This window comes from Cornus florida, unplaced genomic scaffold, assembly GCF_030987335.1.
Source record: "Cornus florida cultivar Cherokee Brave unplaced genomic scaffold, ASM3098733v1 CherokeeBrave_3.0.0_Hap2_Chr06, whole genome shotgun sequence".
Lineage (NCBI taxonomy): Eukaryota > Viridiplantae > Streptophyta > Magnoliopsida > Cornales > Cornaceae > Cornus > Cornus florida.
In genome coordinates, this window is record NW_026775576.1 from 72,184,747 (window position 1) to 72,209,784 (window position 25,038).

Below are 25,038 nucleotides of genomic sequence, written 5' to 3' on the forward strand. Positions count from 1 at the left end.
TGAATAGATGCCACATCCTTGGAAGCATCCGGACCACCCTTGTGCTTCTTCCAAGGCTGCTATCCCTGGAACTTACCCTTGTCGTTCTGTCAGTGTCCATTCCCATTCCCTTTCTCAGCTGACTGGTTAGTAGAGTCTCTGTCACCCCGCTTCTCACCCTTGGCCTATCTGATGTCCACGGTCAACTAATACTGTTGTAGAGCGGCGTCTACCACCTGAGCATAGGTAGTATAGGCTGGACGACCTGTAATAGCTCTCTTGATAGACCACATCAGTCCCATGACAAAACTGTTGCGTTTTTTCTCCTCTATATCCACCTCCTCACGTGCAAAGAGAGACAATCGTGTAAACTGCTGCTCATACTCTGCCACTATCATGTTTTTCTGTTGCAGATTGAGAAACTCAGTCTTCATGGCTGCCTTGACTGCATAAGGAAAATACTTTTCTTCAAAACGTGCACTAAACTCCTCATAAGTCAAAGTCACCCTCTCCTCTATGGTGGTAACTGACTCCCACCACTGCAGTGCATCCCCAACTAGCTTGAAAGTAGCAAGCATCTTCTTCTGAACCTCTATGCACTGAACCAAGTGAAGATGTCGCTCGATGCCCTGTTTCCACTGGTGAGCTACTCTCGCATCGGTGGAGCTTGTGAACTCAGGTGGGCTCCCCTTTGTGAAAGAACTCCTTGCCTTCTCCCAAGTATCAGTCTGAACAACCAGTGCTGGTAACGGTGCCGGCTGTACCTGAGGCTGATTCCGAAAAGCAGCCGTTACCACTGCTTCTATAGCCCGAGCAATAAGGTCATTGAGGTGAGGAGAAAACTCTAGATCTCCTCCCTGATCCCGAGTCTGCTGAACTTCCTCCTGCTCCTCATAGAACTGACCTTCATCCTCCTGACGCTGCCTACGGGCCGCTTCCCTTCATTGCCGATTGTTTCGTCTGGTTCTTGTGTTAGCCATTCTGTCAACACAGACAGACAGACATCAGTATGATTAAACCGAACCGTAAAGTTTACAAAGAATCCTAAACTTAAGCTCTAAACAATAGATACCGCTACGCGAAAGTCTTATACGATAGAATCCTAGAGACATTTGAACCTAGAGTGCTCTAATACCAACTGTGATATCCCTCGGATCCGAGACACGGGTTGATCAGGCCCAGGCCCAAACCCGAGGGATATCAAACAATTAATATGTAACCGAACACAAAATACAAGATGAAATAAATGATAATAATATTAAGCTGAAAGAATGCTAATTGAAAATCCTTTAAATAATATAATTATTGAAAACTGCTAAATCCAAACTCCATAGGTTTACAACTTGGGAATCCAACCATTGAACCCCTTATTAAAGATTCTCAAACCGAAACTGAAATAACAGAAATAAAGTCTAAAGCTAACATAAAGAAGATTCCTACATAGTCGGAGGAATGAATATCCGTAGCTGCTCTGCACGTCCAAGCTCTAACCTTGGAACTGACGAACACCTAAAAAAAAAATAAAAGAGTGGGTCAGGCCCACATGCAAGTCCTGATCTACTACAATCCAAACAGGAATTCGATACACAGATACATCTTAGATAGACTCAACAATATCTAGAGTAGTTCATACATGTATATATTACGCATTATAGGACGCTCACTAGTCCAATAGGTCTGTCTCAGCCTGAGTAGAGATACCATGCAAATCGCACATTACGTGGTCATGTGTACCTAGACCTACCAGGGAACAACACCTCTGTCCAACTATCCATCTTAGGCGATATACGCACCCTAATCGTAGTCATGAGACTCAAGCTCATACCATGACATCATAACATAAATATATAAAGTCCGTGTCCTCCTGATACAAGATATCATCCATCTGATATAGTGGCTCGATATCTGTATAACAATTCATCCCTGAAATCCAAGTATGTCATTTAGTTATTTACTGTCCTAACACTAATAGAAGTCGGACTTACTTTTATTGTTAATCCGAACCTCAATCCAGTTTAGGTAGGCTTAGTATCTGAACTAAGTCCATACCTAGTATGCCACCGTCCCATACCGGTGCATACTATCCTCCAGTTAACATAGTTGACAAAAATAGTAGAATTAACTATCAACCGCATTCCAAAACAAGCATAAGTATAGTTTAACATGTGTATAACTAAACCATACCTCCACTGAAAAATTCAGACTCCAGATTTTAGTTCATTAAATTGATAAAACAGGTTTATACATTTTACCTCTCCAAACAGAACCTTAACTGGTGCATCTATGTACAGGTTTAAGCATCAATTTATTCCAACTAAGCATACACATTATTGAATAACAACATGCTTATAACAGAGCTACAAAACATGATTTAAATACCTAAGAACATGCAAAAAAACCAAGTTGCAAAACATTTTGCAATTAAAAGTCAGTTGCTTAAAAATCCACATACAAACCCTTGCTCAGACTTATGTTAATTATGCCCTCAATTCCTGAATGTAAGCATGCTTCTCAGTTATTTTATATGTCTTACACAATATATTAACTCAGCCAGTAGCCTTTAAAAAATTATAGAACCCTCAGTCTCAGCCAAACAGACCCCTAAAACTCAATATACGCAGTATTTAGAGAAAGAGAAGGCTCTGAGTTTCACAGAGCCTTCTCCAAACTAAGAGAGCCGGCTCCCCTTCCTTGGGAGCTGGCTCTAGATGGGTAGGAGCTGTCTCTCACCCCTAGAGAGCTGGCTCTAGTGTTTTGGGAGCAGGCTCCCTCCATTTTTGGAGCCTGCTCTCACCCCTAAAAGCCCTGGCTTGATCTGCATCTGTTATCTTCGACTCCGGCAGTTTCAGTCTTTAAAAATAGTTTTATTACAGACTTTAAAGTCCTATCCTTATCCCAAATTAATCACAAGACAGATTCATACCTCTTTTAGTTAATTAACAGATCAAAGTTTGAAACAACGACAACCACATAAAAGACTGAACTTGTAATCGACTGAAAACCAGTTTTAATTCAATGATGCTAGAAACTTATTTAACATGTTTAATTTTAGGTTTTAAGATACCAGAGTAACCACAAAATAGAGTTATACAAACAAAAACGGAATTTAAATCTCAATTTGTAAAGCATCGACAATCAGATTTTAAGTTGAACATGTAAAACTATGAAAACAGATTATACTCAATGATGTTTAAAAAACTGTTCCAATATGTAAAACGATGTCATTAAGTCTTACTTTAATTCCTGGAGTATAACTAAGCATGCACAGAACACAAACTCCTGGGAAAGAGAAAATCAGAAACTTGCCTTTTCACTTATTCCACGTCTCTAAATTTTCCTGTGCTCTGCTTTGCTACGCCCCCTCTCTCACTCTCTGTTTCTTAGCAGTCCCTGGTGATACAGACGTAACTTGTGTCTTGTTTTTCTAAAACCCTAACCCCAATAAGCTAATATAGATATAGGCTTCAATTTACCAAACCCTACTCCAACTCTAACTATAAGTCGGCCAACGTTAAATCCTAAAACCCTAAATTTAGATAAATAAAATAATTACACCGTGAATTAATTAAACATTTAAATTAAACCAATTAAGTTAAGTAAAATAAATTAAGTCAATTTAAAACAACCCATTAAAATAAAAATGAAAATACTCAATTAATCAATTCAAATAAAACCAAAACCAATTAAAATAACAATTAAATAAAATCATAATTAATTCAAACAATCCAACAAACAAATAATCAATAAAATAAAATAAAATGCAATTAAACAAATAAAATAATACCAGGACTATCCTTTAAAAATTAGGGGTATTACACGCACCATTCGTTTTCTCTCTTCTTGAATTCTTGAAACTTCTTAAACTTCTTCTGTGTTTCTTCTTTGGAATAAAAAATAACTCCATATTCAACCAACCTGTGTCAGTTACCAAATTCTCCGAACTATCTTGTAAAAAATAATTCAAAAAATTCTTCTCGCCTTTAGTTTCAATCTTATAATTAATTGGAACAATTTTCTTTAAGAGAAGTTCACCATTTTCCACAAAATAAGCATTATTTGATGAATATGAAGAAATAATAATTTCATCAAATAAGCCAAATATAACTTTTTTCAAGGTGGAATTTGTAACCATACATTAAAATGTTAACTCACCAACTTGAACCTTTACCTCTTCTTTAGCACTTTCTTATTCTAAATCTTCTATTTTCACTTCATTCTCCTTCACTTTTTCAATCTCTTCTTTAACACTTTTCTTACCTTTTCCTCATTCACTATTTCAAATTCTCCTTCAACTTGTGAATCTCCAAAATCTTCAACTTCATTTGCATGATACATCTCTTCATTCTCCACAACTTTGTCATCAAGACTTTCATAATCATTTTTCATAAACTTATCATCCTCAAAGCATTGTACCCAATACTCTATAGGTAGTGATTCACCACTATAATTGGAAACGATGGTCTCGAGCATCTTCCAAACACAACTTAGAGTTTTGGACTTTCCAAAATACTTCCAAATTTCTTGATGTATTGCCTTTTGCAATACTACCAATGTCTTCTCTTCTTTATTCACACGAATCGTATTGGACATGCCTTTCTTTGACTCTTCTTCAATAACATCCCACAAATCACATGCTTTGAGGTATGAAGTCATGATGATTCTCATTCTCTTGTAATTAGAGAACATCATCTTCTCATTAAGAAAATACATTTTCTCCCCTTCATCATCATCAAGGAGAAACATGTTTTTCTTAAAATGTTAAACCTTCTAGGATCAACTTCGTCAGGCCTTCATAATAGTCTAGGCTCTGAACATGAAACCTGAACCTGGCTCTGATACCACTTTGTTGGCTATTTCTATAATACCACTTTCTAACTTTGCTCTGATACCACTTGGTTAGAAAGAGTGGGCTATACAAACAAATGCAACTCTATATAATTTGAAAGAGAAATGGAGGAAGAAATATATTATTTCACTTATCTCTTAATAAAATTGCTAGAGTACATGATTATATAGGTTTTGAAATCACATATCTATGGATTACATATAAATGCCCATAACTCTCATTTCTACCACTAACATAATCTTCAATAGGCATAACTATGATACCCCTCGATTCTAGAGCCACGAGTGATCAAGTCCGAGTACAGATTCGAGGAATATCAAACAATTAATATTTAACCGAACACAGAATACAAAATGAATTTAAAAAATAACAATAAAAAGTTGAAGGAATACTAAATTAAAAAAAAAAATCCCCAAACATAAATATTTAAACTCTGATAATCCAAACTTCATAAGTTTATAACTCAGGAATCCATCTCTAGTGGACCCCTATTAAAAACCCAAACCGAACGAAAAAAATAACTTAAGATAAAAGGCCAAAACTAACATCTGAAAAGAAGTCCTACGTCGTCGGTAGAATGGATGATCGTCTCTGCTCAGCTCGAACAAACCCTAAGACCTCAAACGTCCAATACCTGAAAAATGATAAGTGGGTCAGGCCCACTAGCAAGTTCTATGCTACTACTACCCAAACAGAGACCCGATACGCATGTACATCCTAACCAATCCAACAATAACTAAATAGTCCGTAGATACATATATATATAATCACACTACAAGACTCTCACTGGACTACAGGCCCGTCTCAACCTGACTAGTAGGCACCATACTAAACACACCTGAGGTGGGCATGACTACCTAAACCTAGTAGGGTACACATCCAACCATCATAGCCAGCTATGCATCCCAATGCATATACGCTCCCTAGCCAATGACTCTGAGACTCAGGCTCATATCGTGGCACCATAAAAATATATTTAAAATCCGTTCCAAACCAAAAGTGTCACTCAACTATTTAGTGATCTGACACAAAATATAGGTAGGACTTAACTTTTGTAGTTAATCCATCCCTTAATCCAGAGTAGATAGGACTTAGCATTTTTGAGCTAATCCCCCTAGTATGACACCGTCCCATACCGGAGCATACAATCCATCCATCCAATGTTGATAATATAAAAGACAGTAAGCATTACAATATCAACAAATCCATAAACAGTCTAACACCATCCATCCAATTGTTGATAAAACAGATGACATTATAAATATCAATATCAACACATCCATAACAAGTACAGCAAGAATGTATAAATAGCATGCTTGTCATACACGAACAGTACATGATTCTTTTAATAGTTTAGAAACGTAGGGCACAAGTGTAATCCATCTTTTCCCCTATCTACATACTAATATCAATATTAGAATTAATATGCTCACTTAAACCAATCCACATCATCCAGTAAGTTGATAATACAAAATATTGAATGTAAATACCAACTAATCCATATTAAGCAGAGTCAAAATATATAATCGAACATGCTTAACTTACACACTTCTTAATTATCCAAGAATTGAGAATACATTTTAACATATGTATACGACAATTTGTCCATTATAAATATATAATCATTCTGTAATCTAATATGCTTAATTTGAATTACAGAAACATGATTAAACAATATGTCCATTCACAGATAAATAGCAACCCATTAGGCTATGCACTTGAAATCCTCTACCTCCAAAAACAATCCATAAGTTCCCTTAAAACCCTAACGGTTTAATCTACCCATTTCCTTGTGATTTACTATATAATATCACACCCTCAGAATTTTTTTATAAGACTTAGATGCTACTGAAAAATCCCTGTGTAGCTCCTAATTGCATCTGAAAACACCAAATTCTGAAACCCGTAGCCAAAACTATCACTGAAAAGGCGAAAAATCACAAAAATTGGAGGAGCAGGCTCCACACAAGGTGGAGCCGCCTCTAGAATCCCAAGAGCCGGCTCTACCTAAGGTAAAGCCTTCTCTACCCTTTTGTTGAGCCTGCTCTACTCAAATTAGATCAAGCTCTTCCCCTGTGCATCTTCTTCTGTAATTCCGGCGGTGTTCGGCAACTGTGTTCCTCCAACCAAGTTTATTACTGATTAAAACTAAGTCCTAGGGAGTTCCAAAGTTGATTAAATTCATTACTTATTATTCGAAACCATATGGAACAATAATTACGCAAAACAGTTTCTAAGTGGACTAAAACCCATACAAGAACACATTCTGTTCAAGTATCTAACCCTGCGCTCCAGATTAATTTTAAGATTTCCTAAGATGTTTTAGAACTAATAAAATTCTTAATCCATTAATTGACATCCTTTAAATCATGAATTATGTAAAACAAAACTGTAAACAACCAAAACTGTAAAACGAACAATTAAACAATTCATGAACATATGTTTATTAAACAATGCAAGCATGCGAACCAGATTGATTTTAAACCTTTATCTGTTCCTGGAATTGAGTTAGAGATGCAAAGAACACAAGTCAAAGGGATAGAGTTAGTTATAAAACTTGCCTGTGAGATTCGATTCAAAAATCTCAACGTCTTCTCCTAAGCTTTTCCGGTGATCCTTTGGTTTTCCCTCTCTGTTCTCTCCCAGACTCCTCTATGCTTCTCTCTGTTCTCTTTATGTTGTGAATAGGGTTTTTGATCTCTAAACCCTAAGTAGTCGTCTAATGCTATATTTATAGGCTTAAGTAAAACCTAAACCCTAATTCTAATTGGAAGAAAATTATACAACCGACAATATAATTAATCTTATACTAAGTCGGCTATAACGTGAAAGAAAATTAAAACCAAACCCTAAATTTCAATTAACTATTCACCTTACCCACACAATTATACCCCGGAAAGAATAAACATCCAATTAACGTAATGACAGAAAATAAAACACAATTTAATAATTAATTAATTAACAACCAAAAAAAAAAAAAAACTAATCAAATAACAATTAACTAAAATAATTAACCAATTAAATAAATCAATTCAAACAAAACAATTAAATAAACAAGTCATTAAATAATTCACAACAAATAATTCACAACAATTCACAATTAAATCAACAAATTCACAATTAAATAAATTAAAACGTAATTAAACAATTAACTAAATACCAGGACTATCCTTTTTAAAATTAGGGGTATTACAATAACTCCCACTAACATAGTATTTACTAGGTTCAACTCTCATGATTCTTGATTTTACATAACCTTAACTCCCACTAAGACAATTTACCACCCACTAACATATATGATAAATTCACACATGCATCATGGATATAAAAATACTTGAAAATACTAAATACTAAAATATTAAAATCAAGTTTATTATTCAACAACTTTTTCTCTCTGCAAACCCATTTCTCTTTATAAACTCTCTCTCGAACCCTCATCGCCTTTCTCCAGGCCGCTCTCTCCAAAGCCAAGTCGCAATAGATTCGCCACTCCAGTCCAAGGTAAGTTCTTCTCCCCTCAAGGATTTTGATCGACGGCGGATCGAAGACGTCGTTGATGAAGAATATACAAGCAGTAGATCGGCGATGAAGTGGCCGCAACAGCGAGTAAGGCTCTGCTCGGCAATGATGAACACACCCACGCGGAGATAAGGTCGGTGAGGAACGGCGGTGAGCTGCCGATACTTCATACACAATCAACTTTAATGTCTTGCTTATATATATATATATATATATATATATATATATATATATATATATATATATATCAACAGTTATAATTAATTATATTATCAGATCATCTAGCCAAAAAAGTGTAATCATAATTTTTTTTTTGTTATACAAGAAACACAATAAATAAATAAATAAAAAGGAAAAACAAAAATTATCTTTTTTGTTTTCCATTTCTTTGTAAGAAATAAGTAAATCGATCTTCTACTTTAGGACACCATTTCTTTGATTAGCATTGCACCACATCAGTCATAAAAAGTAAAGATGGACTGTTATTCGCTATATATCAGTGAACCCCCTCTTTATATATATATATATTGATGGATTTGTGCTAAACTAGTTTGTAAAAAATGCAGAAGGTAGTCGAGCGAAGAAAATGAGTGGTATTTCTTATGCAAAAGAGGCAGAAAATATAGGAACAGCATAAGACCAAATAGAGTCACTGGATCTGGTTTCTGGAAGGCAACTGGGTTCGGCGCAATGGCTCAAGAGGGCTCAAATGTGTTCTTTAATGATGGATTGTCTCAGCCGTTACAACTCGACAAGCGAAGATGAACCACACCGGTGACGCAAGGATACGGTTGTAATGGAAGTGCTCGTCGACAACAAGTTTTCCGGCGAGCCAAACCTAGTTTTTTGTAACCCTAACTTTGCTACTGAGATATGAGGGATGAGAGAGATTGACTGTTTGGTTCAAGAGATAAAGCTAACAGAGAGTTATAAAACATGTTTGGTTCAAGAGATTGATTGTTTGGTCAAGGGTATATACGAAAACGACAAAAGGGTAAATTAGTCATTATATTTATTTATTTATTTTTGACAGCCAACAATGTCTGACCGGAGATGGGGAGTGTAACTGAAGTTAACCCCTGTTTTTTTTTTTTTTTTTTTTGTGGTGTGGCAATTCTCTTGCTTTCCGTGAACAATACTATATACATACATATATAAAATCATAAATCTGATAATTAAGTATAGAAAATTTTAAGTAGTAATTAAAATATTAATATTTTTGAATTTTTTAAAATATTTAGGTGATATCTCCTTTCAAAATTAAGGCACGAGTTTTCAAACACTACCTAGTAATGTGTAAGACAATGAACCAAATCTTTTTACAAAGAGACTTGAAAAGGGAAAACTAATAAAAGTAATTTTGTGTCATATCACTGGAATAGCCAAAGGAATTTTTATCCTTTTAATGTAAGCGGATGGAACCACACTTGAGTTTTTTTTTTATTTTCGAACCACACTTGAGTTTAAAGTGATAAAAAAATTAAAAATTAATGGGCTTGAGAAATAGGTCTAGCAATGCAATGATGATGATGATGATGATGATGATAAAGGTTAAGTATACCAAACACTCCTAAATTTTATTTTATTTTGTGTAAATAACACCCCAATCTTTTAGTTTGTGTATATAAGTCAATTAAAAATTAAAAATGTTACAAATAAGGGCTTCTCTAAAATGAACGGTTACGTTATAAAGCCTTGTGCGTGGCACATGACTAATTAATGGTTCTAAATACCCAAAATGCCCTTTTGAAGTCCCGAAAATGCCATTACCCACTTTCTATAATAATCTCATCCCCTCCTAACTCCCTCTCTCTCAAGGCCATTATGGTCATTTTACAATAAATGGAATTTTTTTTACTATTTTTTATTTTAATTCAAGAAGGGCATTTTAGTATTTTCATCACTTTATTAACGACCAGGAGATCCTTTTTCACCCCAAAAATAAATGTTAGGGCATTTTGAAAATATATAGAGGGTTATATATCCTATATGCTTATGACCCTAAAAATAATAATCCAAGCATGATGAGAATTTAATAGTCTTCTTATGGAGCATCCTAGTTCCAATTCCAGACTTGGGTGAAAAACACCAACACTTGTGAATTTAGGATGATAATTTGTGTTCGTGTGTCATAATCGTGTCATATCGATGTAAAGATATTCTATTAAATAGGTAAATCCAAACCCGACCTATTTAATAATCGTATTAGAAACCCTCAACGCTAACCCGACCTGTTTATTAAATGGATTAACCCGTTTAATGACTAACATTTCAAAATGAGACATTTAATATTCAATCAAATAATAAAAACTAGAAGAAAAAAAATTAGTCACAATTAACCCTAATATTCAAAATAAGAAGAAAAATCATAAAGCGTAGTCAAGATTTATGTTAAAACGACTTAAGTATTCATAATAATTGAGTTTTAAACAGGTAACATATTATATATGTCGTACTCATAATTATGACATTTTGAGTTAAACGGATTACACGTGTTGAACCCCCTCAATCCTAACTCGACATGATTAAATAAACAGGTTAATCGTGTTAATCCGTTTATGACCCGAACTCATTTAAAATCAACTCAAACCCGTTTATCTCGTGTCGTATTCGAGTCGTGTTGACGGATCGTGTCATAATTTGTCACTCCTAACCGTGACACGACGACATAATATTTTCGGCTGCAAAGCTTGAAACCCCATAATGTATTTGAGCACAGTTGAAAGGACAACCGTACCATTTTGCACGCTACATTGGCCAGTTAGAAGCAAATGTCAATATTCATTAATTCTCAACAAAGTAAGCAGGAACTTGAAGTTGGTTAGTGGGAACAAACGATATAGCTGTCTCAGTAAAAACTTTACAATGTCTTTCAACTAAAGACGTGCCTGTGCATGTTCGGGTTTGTGACCGTACTCATAATCAAGATGCACGAAGGCACGCTCAATCTCTGGTAGGAGCTCAAGCTTCTCCTGCAAGGATTCCCCTATGTCGTGAGCCTCTTGCAAGGGCATGTCAGTTGGCAGGACTATGTCAACCTCAACGAAGTAGTGAGACCCAAAGGTGTAAGCCCGGACAGTGTCAATGTTCTTTATGGCCTTGTGGTGGTTCCAACAGAGGTATGTGAGCTTCTGCAAGTACTCTGGCGCAGCTGATCTTCCGACAAGGGAGTTCACATTCTCCAACACTGTTAACGACCACGTGCGGATGGTGTACAAGGCCAGCTGCAGTGTGTAGAAGCTTTCATGTGTAAATAGATGTTAATGTTAAAAAATTAAGGAGGACGAGGAAAGCTGTCTTCTACAACCAAGATTTGTACAAAAACTACCAACGTTTATATAATGGTCCTCAACTCTCAAAATTCTCTGTGCAAATTACATTTTGCAAATGACGATTTTAACCATGCAACTGCACAAATTATTTTATATCAAAAAAGAAAAAGATCCAGTGTCTGATTATTGCTTAGTGATCACTACAGAAAAGAGCTACATGCGAGGTTATTACAAACATACAAATATCCTATTTGTTTTTTCTTTTGACAGGTACAAACTCGCGATAATTTAAGTTTTAACGGCATAAAAGTTGTGATTGGGCTTCAATAGAAGGGAATTTAAATCCCCCACACTTTTCAAGTGTCCAACACACCAGTGCACCTTTGTACATAAGAGCCATAAATTTTCAATGGAAATTCTAGAATGTCATGGAACATTCAGAACTATGTCTATGGAGAGTATAAGAATATTAGTTCCTCTAGGGAAATAAATTTCTTTTTTTATTAGACAAAACAAAAGGAAAGATAAGTAATGAAGAGGAGGATAGAGATAATTTTCACTCACAATAATTGCTCCAACAGGGTCCATCCAATCATGGAGATATTTAGCAAGAAGCACAGCGATGAGGCCAATGGTGTTGGTGATAACATCAAAAAAGTGATCCTGGGCATAAGCTTTGACAATCTCGTTGGTAAAAGAGCCACAATACACAGCCAGAACGAGTTTTACCAATGTCACGGAGAGCATTATACCAACAACCCATTGCTCTTGTTTCTTGGTCAAGTTAAACTCGGCATCCTGGGATAAGTAATAGTAGCTTATTTTGATTATGACCACAAGAATATAAAGAATGAACGTGGCAATGGTTAATATTTTCAACAATCACCATCAGTACACCAGCATCGCAACAGAAAAATGTGAATATCGACAGTGGAAATGGAACTTTAGCATGAAAAGTTTGAAATGAAATGTCCACTTACATCAGATATTAGTGTGCGTATTGACTCCAAAATTATCTGCAGTCCCAGAGTTGCCATGACAGAGGCAAAAACGAGAATTCCCTGCACATAATTGTGTAATGCAGGACTTGAGTTTCAAAGGCAATATAGGGTTTGTATACACTATTCAGCATTGCACCAGATATTTTTTAATATTTAATGGACTCACTACGCCTTATTTGCAGCAGAACCATATGCCATTGCCAACAAAATATCATGTATAAACAGTAGAATTCGCAATTTGAGTAAGACATTATTCAAAAAGAAATTTATTTGTTATCCCTGTCCTGCCTGTTAACCATGAAGATTTTGCCAGAGGGAAATCTATGCCAGAGAACTAGTATCAACTATGCAATGAAGCAGAAAATCGCATAAAGAACAATGAATCATAGGAAATCAGAAACAGGAGCAGTTCTTATAGTAGTAGAGTTTAAATCAAACAAAATTAAACAAAGAGTGTCTCGTGGCAATAACATGTGGGGGAAAAACAGATATTGTATCTCAAAGGAAAGAAATGGAAGCAAAGGAATTGGACTCCAACTTCAGTATACCAAATTAAGAAAGGTTACCTTCAGCATGTCGATCTACAACAAAACTCAGATCCATCGAAAACAAAGTTGTTATGAATAATCCCCATTATGCTTATATACGGGTAGCCTTGCTAGTGTTTTTTGCAAAAATCTAGCATCAATTTTGATAAAATAAAATGTATGCTTGATTGAAACAGTTTTTTTGATAGATCAGTTCAAAAATTACTGGATTTTTATTGGTCCATGCGGGTTGGAAAGGCAGTAAGGGCAACAGTAAGTAGAAGTACATTCAACTTCATTAAAGCTGCTAAAAAGGTGTTCAGCTTAGGTAATTTGGAACCATAGAACAGCACTTTGATCTTAAAATCAATTGATTTCCCTTAACAAAAATAAATTAGAGAGAAGAGAGAGGGGAAATCATTTGAGTAATATTACTTTTCTCGTGATAGGATTCAAGCTGTTTTACTTGACCATGATATCTCCCTGAAATAGCTAGGTAAGGCCTCCTGTGAGTCCCATATCTGACAGATAATTGATGTGGATCTCAGAAGAAATCCTCACAATATCCACAGTACCAATTATATCAGTACTGTATGCAAGTAAACCTCTAACCAGTAACCAAACATCCATCGACATGACTAAAATCACATCCATTCAGTGTTATGCTGCCTCACACACCTAAGACGTGCAGCTCACCCACAAAATACATTTAAGGCTAACATGTGCTTGTTACATCACAAGGTGAAACAACTAACAAATTAAGCCATGCAATTACCCATGGCCAGGCTAAATGCATCAGAAACGACTACCATGTTTAAGGCATCAAAGTAAATGAGGCAAAATACAAAAATAATGGAATAATATATAGTTCTAACATTCAATGAGAAAAGCAACTGAATGTGTGAAGCGCCAATGTATATGACATGCTTTAGCATATCTCTCGCAAATTTTCTTTCATTTCCCCAGTCATATACAAAAATAAATAGATCATAAAAAAAAAAAATCAAAGAATCTATCATCATGAATGTTCAGCCTTTACAGACACATTATGTCTTGTGATATATGCAGTTACGATATAGTGCATTAGCTTGTGCAATTTATTTTCTCAATCCTCTTTAACCATTACCCATAATCTTGAATCATTCAGTCAAAATGCATTTAAAATCCATAACAGGTTAAGAAGTTAGATTACGAACAGCTGCAGGACCAGTCTCTCACTTCTGTCCAAACACTTATCTCCCAAGGGGAACAGGGGAAAATGCAGGTCTAAATATAAGCGTCTCTAAATAATTCCGTTCAGAGTTTGGTTAAAACGGATCAGGTAAGTAAATAGGAGCAGGCTTGGATGGCTGGTCCTTGACTGACTAATGAAGATCCATCCGCAAAGATTTAAGGAATAAATGCGCAGAGACAAGAACACTGTACTAACCTAGGACCACTTGTCATTTGAACATAGTAACATGAATAAAATAAATAAATAAGGAATAACAAGAACACTGTACTAACCTAGGACCACTTGTCGTTTGAACATAGTAGCATGAAAAAATAAATAAAAATCCTATAAGACAAAGACAAGGACTATATGGGACAATTATAACTGAATTTTCTTTTTTGGAAAAAAGCATCAATTACAAATTGGATACATGCAACTGACTACTAAAGTGACAGATGCAGGCAGACTTACCAATGGCTGCATACGCTTCTTTCCAATAGGATATTGATATGGGTTTGGTGTCTGCATGGAGAATGCAGTAAACCACAAGATACAGCCCGACAGAAGATCAAGAAGTGAGTCCAATGTTGATGCAATAATGGCCAATGAACCACTCCTGGCGGATGCATAAACTTTAGCAACAAAAAGGACCATGTTTGCAACATTTGATAGTCTAATAGCAGTTGTTTCACTTCTAGCCAAATTTTCTCTCTCTTCCTGCAACCAAAAACAATTACCATTTCAGCCCAAAGCTTTTCTCTTTCTTTTTCTATTTCTTCATTTTTTTCTGGGGAAAAAAAAAAAAAAGAAGCTGAAAAAAGGCACGTTCTCTTTGACAGAGAGAAGAGTGGTAGATGGGGATAAAAACCTTTGACATCCCAGGAACAAAACCACGCTCTGCCAAGGCATCCATTTCATTGAAGCCCTCCAGCATTTCTACCTGCTGCTGATAATACTCAGCCACGTTATCTTCTGGAACTGAAGCCATTGAGCAGAATAATTAATAAGATTCATGCAGTCACCAAACATTAATTGTAATCTCAAAATCAATGTATCTAATTGATGTTCTCTTAATCTCAAAATCAATGTATCTAATTGATGTTCTATGAATTCAAAAGAACATTTGGCAACTTTTAAAAAGTTAAATATTTTGAAGAAAGCATTTTACTGAACTTTCTAGAAGGCTGAAAATGTGACCAAACAGCACAAGCAAAGTCCAAATTGAAGACAGTAACAATACATCTGATTAGCACTCTTGGATTCACAATGTATCCATGCTATTTGTATACACCTTTTAAACTACCTAGTTAGTTTCCATTTCTAATGCAACCAGAAAGTTTGAAACCTTTCTTACTGAACTCCAATATTTTGGCGTTAATTATTAAAGAAAGACAATTGTAAATACAAAATGATGCCTCTTCTTGGACTAATTGCTGACAATTTGTCGATGAGAAATAAAAAGAAAATTCGAGAGAGAGAGAGAGAAATTGGAAACTTTAAACTATTCTTTGTTTTGGCTTCAAAAATATATATCCATCTAACTAAACTTTGTAGAATCATGTGGCTCAGTAACCAGAAATTATCAGTCCAGTAGGTACTCGATAACAACAATATGCGAGGCTTCAAATTTAATACCTGATATTTTTCCTCATTTTTGTCATCAACCAAACAGAGCAGAAAGGTGAAACTGTTCACATACTTGCATGAAATTGCAGTTTAATGTATGCATGTGTTCAAATGAAACAAACTTACAATCTCAACTTTCAGCAAGATGAATAATTGACAAAAGAGCTGCTTAGAATTTATGATCTTGAGAGTTTAATTTTTCAAAATGTTTCCAACAAAAACTTCCAAATGGAAGCTATGCGTAGCTACGACCCCATGAACCAAGTACCCCCTCCACCAATCAGCTACGACCACAGAATTCCATCTGACCTCCTTCAACACTTCAACTGCTAATGTTTTGTGCTAAGCTTGCAGTGGAAAACCCATATTTTGACTCTGAAGTATTTATCTTCATTTCATATCCCTTTAAAGCAATCAATAGTAAGTACATCAAGCACGTGGGAGAACAAGCTTAACCCACAAAAACCCTTTGTTTCATATATATATCTATATATATATATATATATAATATGTACACACATTTATGTGTGTGTGTGTGTGTGTGTGTGTGTATATATCTGTGTATATAAGTTTATATATGTATACATATCAATGGACCACCTAAATTTGATGCACATGAGACCTTTGCTCCACAGAATAATTTAACCAGAAAAGAAAAGCATATATTCTAGCTAACAACAAAAAAGCATCAATTTCCGAAAAAATAAAAATTAAAAAATAAAAATAAGCATCAAAATGCTAAAATTTCCATAAAAAAACTTCAGCATCTAATAATAACTGCAAATAAAGTTTGAATAAACAAAGTGATTTTACAAAATATATATATCATCGCCACAACGAGTAACAATTCTAGCTAGCAGAGAATATTTCTTATTTTAGACACAGCTAAACACTTGAAGAACAAAAAAAAAAAGATAAATCCATTAAACTGATTAAAAAATAAATAATGATAAAATTACCTAAAACCCCAAGACAGTCATGGAAGCCACGAGGCGGCTTCTCCTTTCGCTTCGACACATAGAGGTCGCCGAAGTTCAGACGCCATGAGAGATCGGCATTGTTGGTCTCCGGCAACAGAAGTTTCTCCTCCGAGAGTTCGCAATCGCCTTCGAGAACTATCGGTTCCACCATTATCCGGTTCGCTTTGCAGTGAGAGAAAAAAAACCCTAGAGAAGTGAGAGAGTGCAGGCAGTATTCGTGGGTGGTACAAAATGGAAATTTAACAAACGACGAAGGGCTTTTTCGGGAACAAAAAAATCTGGAGTTTGTTGTGGTTTATATAAAGCATCGGAATTTCCCGAACCATGAAAGGTGGAAGTGGAGAGTACAAAATATATACATATTTATATTATCGTTATTATGTGTGTGCGGGAATTCTGATTGATCAGTTCAGAGTAAGGGTGGTACCCACGTCGTGGGCCCACCGATGCCTTGGTGGAGATGAGTGAAACGTGTACAGTGGTGATGGAAGTATCTATCAGCTTTGGAGTATCCACGTCGTGAAGATGATGAAAGGAATGGCAAATTGACAAGTGGGATCTGAGGTGTACCGAGTCAGATCAGATCAGATTTTTGAAATAACATGCGCCACATGATTCTCGTCCTTTGCTTAAGCTGGTGGGTCCCACCTCCATTTCAATTCGGGAAGTAACAAATTATTTCGATTCTTATGTTCGGTTGTCAATCCTCTGGATGGATCAAATATTAACACCGTTCAATTCTTAGATTACGAATATATTGTTTAATTTATTCAATAAGACGCAATGCACGATTGTTCTTGCAAAAATAAAAGGAATACTTCTGCAATATTCGAGTTGAAAATTTTGAAAGATATCGGGTAGCTAAACACTAATTAGGAATATATACTCAACAAAGAGAATTAATCGGGTATATTTAATGGGGGAGACTTGACCATGTTTATTACGTTTAAAGTCTTCAATTATAATTAATATGGTGAGATATTACATATATATATATTTTTTTGATAAACTATTAATACATGGACTTAATGGGTGTATATTATATGTTCATGAGGTCAAAGTCATGAAGTTTCAATAATTGAAAGGAACACAAAATTATTTTTATAAAATGAATTCTACTTTTTGTTTTTTACCGCACAACAAATTATATTACTATAATGACCCAAAACAACTACTATTATATCATAAAAACCTTAGAACATGAAATAAACTTATTAAAAGATCCTTGAACAAACTATTTAATATTTTTTTTTTAATATTTTTCAAATTCACAATAAATTACAAACTAAGGAGGAACATAGAAAACATCTTGAAATTATATTAAACGAATTTATAACACAAGGACTCGTTATAAATAGTAAAAAAATGATATTAGAAAAACAAGATATTGAATTCTTAGACTTATACATAAAAGACGAAAAAGTAGAATTACAACCACATATTGTTCAAAAGATTTTAAATTTTCCTGATACATTAGAAGAAACTAAGTTACTACAAGTATTTTTAGGATTATTAAATTATGGTTGAAATTTTATTCCAAAGTTAGGACATTTAGTAGGACCATTGTACTCTAAATTAGGAAAAAATAGTCAAAAATATTTTAATATTCAAGACATAGAATTAGTTAAGAAAATTAAATCTTTAGTTACTCAATTAGAACCTTTATAACTCCAATTTGAAACTAGTTACAAAATAATTCAAACAGATGCATAGCTCAATGATGGGTAGGGTTACTTCTTCAAAGACTGATAAAAGAATCTTCTCGAGAATAAGAACAAATTTGTCGTCATGCTAGTAGAACTTTTAATAAAGCACAATCTACTTTACCATCAACAGATCTAGAAATTTTAGGAGTAATAAACTTTATTGAAAATTTTCAAATATTTCTTAATAAAGAATTTCTTATAAGAACAAATTGTGATAATATAGTTAAATTTTGGTGTTTGGTTGTCGTAAAATATTTAAGAAAAAATAATTTATCCATAATTTTTCGACAAGTTATTTTACATGTCCCGCCTGATGGACTCGACCTCAACCTCAACGTGCCTATTTCGGCGTGATGTCCAGTATATCCACCTTGTATATATGATTTTTCTTTTTGTTTCAAGTTGATAGCACTAAATTGTTGTCTTGTTGTTTCCTTTTCGGGCCGTCACAGATGGCACCAGAGCTTGAGGATCTCATGCTTTAACATTTTTCATATAATGCAATTTAAATCCCAGCATGCCAGTCTATTCACAACAAGTAATACATTGCCAATTTGATAATATCCAGTTATGTAATAAGCCTTTTAAACCCCTATGCTAAAATGACAAACTTTGTATCGGATTCGATGATAAATTATTTTGTTTGCTTATCCACCACAAGGGTGAACACAAAAAGTATCTAATTCATATAAATTGACATAAAATAAAATAAAAGAAAAGGCATATTCTAGATTCAGTGAGTCGCGTTTATATTAAGTTCTTTTTATATTAGGTGTTTAATTATATCAAGTTCTTAAACTATCCTTCACCTTTAAACCTGTTTTGCACTTGTCTCTGTCAATCTCGAAATGGAGTATCAAATACCACCATATAATTGTATACTACTGTCATCCGCCCCCAATTTGGAATAATATATGACTTGGTCGATATACTGAGTGTGTTTAAAGCTATATGAATTGTGGGGGTTTATTTGACACTCTCCGTAATATATATATACCTCAGATAAATATATTTGACCCTCTCCGTAGCTATATGAATTGTGGGAGTTATTAAATGTGTAAGCTTTATGTGATTATATAGTAAATTCTCAATTAATTCTTAAGTCACATAAAGTGAGAGCGGGAACGAAAGTAAATTCAAGGGCGGGAGCGTGAGAACTGCAGAATTAAATCATAAACAATAAGAATTTAAGTGAGAGCGCGGAGCGCATTCGGAGCATGAGAGCGACACCTATTGAAAAAAATTGTGTGACTCAAGTTAATTTACTTCGTGTATTTATTTTAGCCAATATGTACTAGACGCGTGGAGAACATAGACAAATATCGTACAATCTCACATCATGGAAGACACGAGGCCTAAGTGGATTTATTTTAGCCAATATGTACTAGACGCGTGGAGAACATAGACAAATACAGTATAATCTCACATCATGGAAGACACGAGGCCTGAGTGGGGTTAGTGGGATTTTGTGGGCCTAAAATGCATTCCTTTTTTAATCATTCAATCCATGTTTAATGACTTTTTAATGCCGCATGCAAAATACACTCATTAAAGTAATTTTGCGGGTAGTGAAGTATAAGTATTTTTTATTATTTTTGTTTTATAGTTACGTCTAATATTCACTTTATACTAAATTAATACTGTGCAATAATATCATATTTTAGTCTACACGAAAGAACAAGATAAATTATAATAAGAGAAGCATTTTGATGTCGAGTTGGTCATGACGTCACCTCCACCACCAACCCACCTCCACCACCAGCATCGTCTTCATCCTTGCAATTACCATATTACCATTCATACAAGAATTATTTGGCTATGAGACGCTCTTATTTGAGTTGGTCGAATATGTAATGGGGAAGGGAATTCAGATTACGGATGGATGACCGGATGTATGGAATTATGTATTAATTTTAATTTGATTCGGTTTCAATGAATTAAAAAAATCTGAATTCGTCATCAATTCGTGACATAACAGATCGAATTGAATCGGCCCATAAAATAGCGGATCGAATTTTATCAAATAATCTAATATTATTATTTTTTAATCATAACTAATAGATAAATTTTCAAATTATCAAAATTAATTTATACAAGTATATTTAAATGATTATTAACAAATATATTCTTAGAGGCCATTTTTATTTATTTTTCATAATTTATTCTTAGAGACCATTAAATAATTATTAATAAATTTTTATTTAAAAGATCATTAACTAATACATTATTAAATATATATTTTTAAATATCACAAATCAGGTCAAATTTTTGATAATTCAATTCGTAATTCGATCCATGCGGATCGAATCAAATTGTTAGACTAACGAATCAAATAGTCACCCCTTATTCAAATTTTAGCTTTGAGAAATGCCCTCACCATGACATTTCTTTTTTACTATACTACCCCGTCCCAATTTTAATGGTACTTTATGGGAACATAACCTTTTTTATTTTATTAACTAAGACTTAATATTTTTTATTGCACATGTATTAAATGAATTATTAAAATTATTTATAGTGGATCTACTGTAATGTGTGATGATTTATACTATTACACTTTAATTGTTCAATACAAAAGATTAAATTGATAATGTTACAAAAAAAAAAAAATAATGTATTAACTTTTCTAATTGGGACTTATTTTGGGCACTTAAAAATTGAAAGGTGGACAGTTGTGGGATGGAGGGTGTGCATATATCATACAACAGGGAAAACCAACTTTTTGGCAAATTTGGATGGAAAAGGTCTAATAAAAATGAGAAAATTACTCTATTATCCCTCACTTCATTAAGAAGAAATATTATTGTGTTCGATCAAATAAGTCGAGTCAAGCTTTGAGTTATTTGAGTTTATAATTTGTGTAAGATAAAAATTGTTTTTGTAGATTTGGGGGAGCTACTTGTGTAGACGCATTTTAAAAAACATGAGCACTTAGGGTAACGGGGTAAGTCCAATAATTTTTTTTTAAAAAAAGACCAAAAAATCCTATTGTAGTCCTTTTTTCCATTTAAGTTCTAAACCACTCAAATTTTCACTTATATCCAGAAGTAAAGTTTTGCAACTACATTTTAAATTTTAAAATTGATATGAAATATATAATTTTAAATTATATGTTCTATATTATAATTTTAAATTATAATTAATTTAATTAAAGTTCAATTCCAAAATAATTTTGTAGATTTTATTTTATTTTTCTTTCTTATTGTCAAAAAACACACTCACGTACCCACAATGCCCAACTTAAAATATCGGTCTTCTCCTTTGGATGACGAATAAATACCATTAGACTACACTGCCTTTGATTATTTTGTAAATTTTATGACAATTATTTTTTATTTACAAAAATAAAAAAAATCTATTAAAAATTTAATAAAATATTATAAGTTATTTTCTATTGAAACAATTTGAATAAAAATTTATCCTTTTGGAAATATAAATATTAAAAAAAAAAATGTCAACACCAAAGGGTTGACTCAAGTGGGTAAGTTACTTAACTCCGATGCCCTAATGTCTCATGAAACATCAACTTTAATGTTTGATTCCTCTTATACAAATAATTACTCGAGTGGGGGTGTGTATCAACTAGGGAAAAAAATGAAATAAATCCAATTGCTAATAGAAATTTTTTAGACATGTTTAAATAGTCAAATAAAATTTTTTGGCTTACATATAAATTTTTTAAAAGAAATTATAATTGCAAAATTTTAGATCTAATTTGGTAGGGGTATAAGTGAAAAGTTCAGTAATTTAGAACTTAAATAGAAAATAATTTCAGAAGTACTCCTAGGACTTATTGATCCTCAAAAAAAATTAAAAACTTAATTGTGTTTTATACAAAAAGTATGACTTGGTGGTAATTTTTTTAAAAAAACTAACCAATAATGGTTCAAGGATCATATAACTATGAGCAAATATAATGCACTAAAAATCATGGGTTTGACATATTTTTTCATGAGCCTTACCTGACGGGCCGACATTTTCGAAGTTTAACTTGTTCAATAAATGAGTTTGAAATGTGTTTTTAGGCTTGTTTTGCTTAGTTAATAAATGAACGGTTGAACACGAGTTAAGCTTTTAAAAAGTCTGAATTTATTTATTCATGAACAAGTTAATTCATTTACAGAATGCAACCCAACTTTATGTTAGTAAAAAAGCATCCCTTCTCTTCTCTACCATACTTTCTTTCTTGTTGTAACAAGATGTTATTTTTTAACAATTAATTTTGGCATGAGAAAATGATTAATAAAAAAAATGTTTTAACATGTTAAAATATTTTCAATTGATATGTCAAATCCTAGTGACTCCTTCCACACTAATTTTGACATGGAGTTAAACACAAAAGTACTTGTTCAAATGGTAGAGTACTTCCTAGTAATTAAATTGAAAGTCAAAGTCATGGTATGTGAATTTGCCACATCTCACCAACATTCCTGAACATTATTAGTTTTCTAACCACTACATACCCATAATAGTTCAGGGGCCCGTTATTAATTACTTGTTCTACTTAAAAAAAAATCTCATGTTGTTGACCACTACTTTAAGGGCATGTTTGATAAGTGTTTTGTTTTGTTTTAGGATTGCTACAGTAGCTCCTTTCAAGCCCAAGATATGTTTGGCTGGACTTGTTGTGTTTTAAATAATTACAAAATAATTTCAAAAATGGACCCAAAATATGAAATACCATTTTGGTATTTTTGGTTGTTTCTGTACTGTTTGGGCTATATTACACTGTGGCGGAGGAAACAAATTGTTCATTTAACCATAGCGGAGAAACACATATAAAAGGCAAAATTGGTCATTTTCTAGGGTTTTGGGTGCAGCTTATCTTTGAGCGATTTTGGGCAACTCGCAAATCATCTCAGCCTCCCCAATCGCCTCCAACTCTATTCTTGTTCTCAACTCTGAACTTGCCATCTCTCTGTCTCTGCAACTGCAAACAACTGTAGTCCACAAGAATCAGAAGTTCAAAACCCATTTACTTCAGTTTATCTATCTGTCTGCAAGAATCAAAAGTTCAAACCTATATCAAAACCCATGTCGGCATATCATTTCAGATTGTTCAAAAAATGAAAACCCATATCTTTTGGTTTCCATCGCCCGCTGTTCCAGTTCGGGTTCGCCGTTCGCAAGCTTCCGCCGCTGGCCCGCTGTCTCTCAACTCTCAAAACTCATATCGGCGTATCATTTCAGATTGTTTTAATTTTTTTTCTATTTGAAATCAAGACCTGTGATTCTTGTTTAAATTATTTTTTTTGGCTAAATCAATTAATCTATCGAAATAATTTTTTTTTTGGCTAAATCTATTTGAAATCAAGGTCTGTAATTCTTGTTTTAATTTTTTTTTGGCTAAATCAATTTGAAATCAAGGTCTGTAATTCTTGCTTTAATTTTTTTTTTTGGCTAAATCAATTAGTGTATCGAAATAAAATTTTTTTTTGGCTAAATCTATTTGAATTCAAGGTCTGTAATTCTTGTTTTAATATTTTTTTTGGCTAAATCTATTTGAAATCAAGGTTTGTAATTCTTATTTTAATTTTTTTTTTGGCTAAATCAATTAGTGTATCGAAATAATTTTTTATTTTTTTTGGCTAAATCTATTTGAATTCAAGGTCTGTAATTCTTGTTTTAATATATATATATTTTTTTGGCTAAATCAATTAATCTATCTAAATAAATTTTTTTTTTTTGGCTAAATTTGTTTTAATTTATGATCTTTTTTTATATAATTTTTATTTTATTTTATGAGTTTTAGTTATAAATATTTGTGAAGATAATGACCGAAACAGATCTCTTGCAGGATTTGCAAACAACTTGTAAAGAGGATAATAAAATTGAAAATAGGTTATTGCAAAAATTTAAGACTTTTACATGAAAAAATATTGACAATATTTGAATTATTAAAATATACTTTTTAGATATTTTTGTAAATAAATTATAAAATTTAATAATATAAATTTATTATTTCAAAAAATGTGACATTGTAACCCTTACCAAGCATGTTTTGTATGTTTTGCATGTTTTTGTTTTTGACATTTTCACAGCAAAATATAGTTCCCAAACGTGCTTTCGAATTTTTTCCAAAACACTCTTACAACAAAAACACTGTTTCTGTTTTAGTCAGAAACAAAACGCCAAAATCAAAGCGCATGTCAAACGGGCCTTAAGTGTGAATTGGCACTTTCCTTAGAGGAGAATTGAGACAACATGTGTGATGGGTGTCTTATATATCACTAATAAAATTAAATAATAATGTAACAATAAAATAATTTCTTGGTGTTTAACAATAAAATGAAATAATTATTAACAATCTCAGACTTACAACATGTATGTTGATAGACAATAAATGCGAATATTAAGAGTCGTGATAGT

At 33.4% G+C, this 25,038-nt stretch overlaps 1 protein-coding gene and 1 long non-coding RNA gene across 3 annotated transcripts in view; one reads left to right on the forward strand and one right to left on the reverse strand.

Annotated features, from left to right (window-relative positions):
- Positions 1–8,266: 8,266 nt before the first annotated feature.
- The window catches only part of LOC132312016 (uncharacterized), an 83,847-nt gene continuing 67,075 nt past the window's right edge, over positions 8,267–25,038 (forward strand). The window contains exons 1-2 of the long non-coding RNA XR_009483160.1: positions 8,267–8,477; positions 8,911–9,446. This is a non-coding gene — a long non-coding RNA (uncharacterized LOC132312016). The remainder of the gene's footprint in view (positions 8,478–8,910; positions 9,447–25,038) is intronic.
- On the reverse strand, positions 11,106–17,310 carry LOC132312014 (metal tolerance protein 11). Of its 2 annotated transcripts, none has more exons than XM_059810218.1 (6): positions 16,943–17,310; positions 15,226–15,335; positions 14,829–15,074; positions 12,597–12,677; positions 12,181–12,414; positions 11,106–11,568 (listed from the first exon to the last, which is right to left on the reverse strand). In XM_059810218.1, the coding sequence occupies exons 1-6, from the start codon at positions 17,112–17,114 to the stop codon at positions 11,221–11,223; spliced, it is 1,191 nt and encodes a 396-aa protein (XP_059666201.1). In that variant the 5' UTR covers positions 17,115–17,310; the 3' UTR covers positions 11,106–11,220. The 2 variants fall into 2 exon arrangements, with proteins under 2 accessions (XP_059666201.1, XP_059666202.1); XM_059810219.1 differs by lacking the exon at positions 16,943–17,310 and adding an exon at positions 16,110–16,455.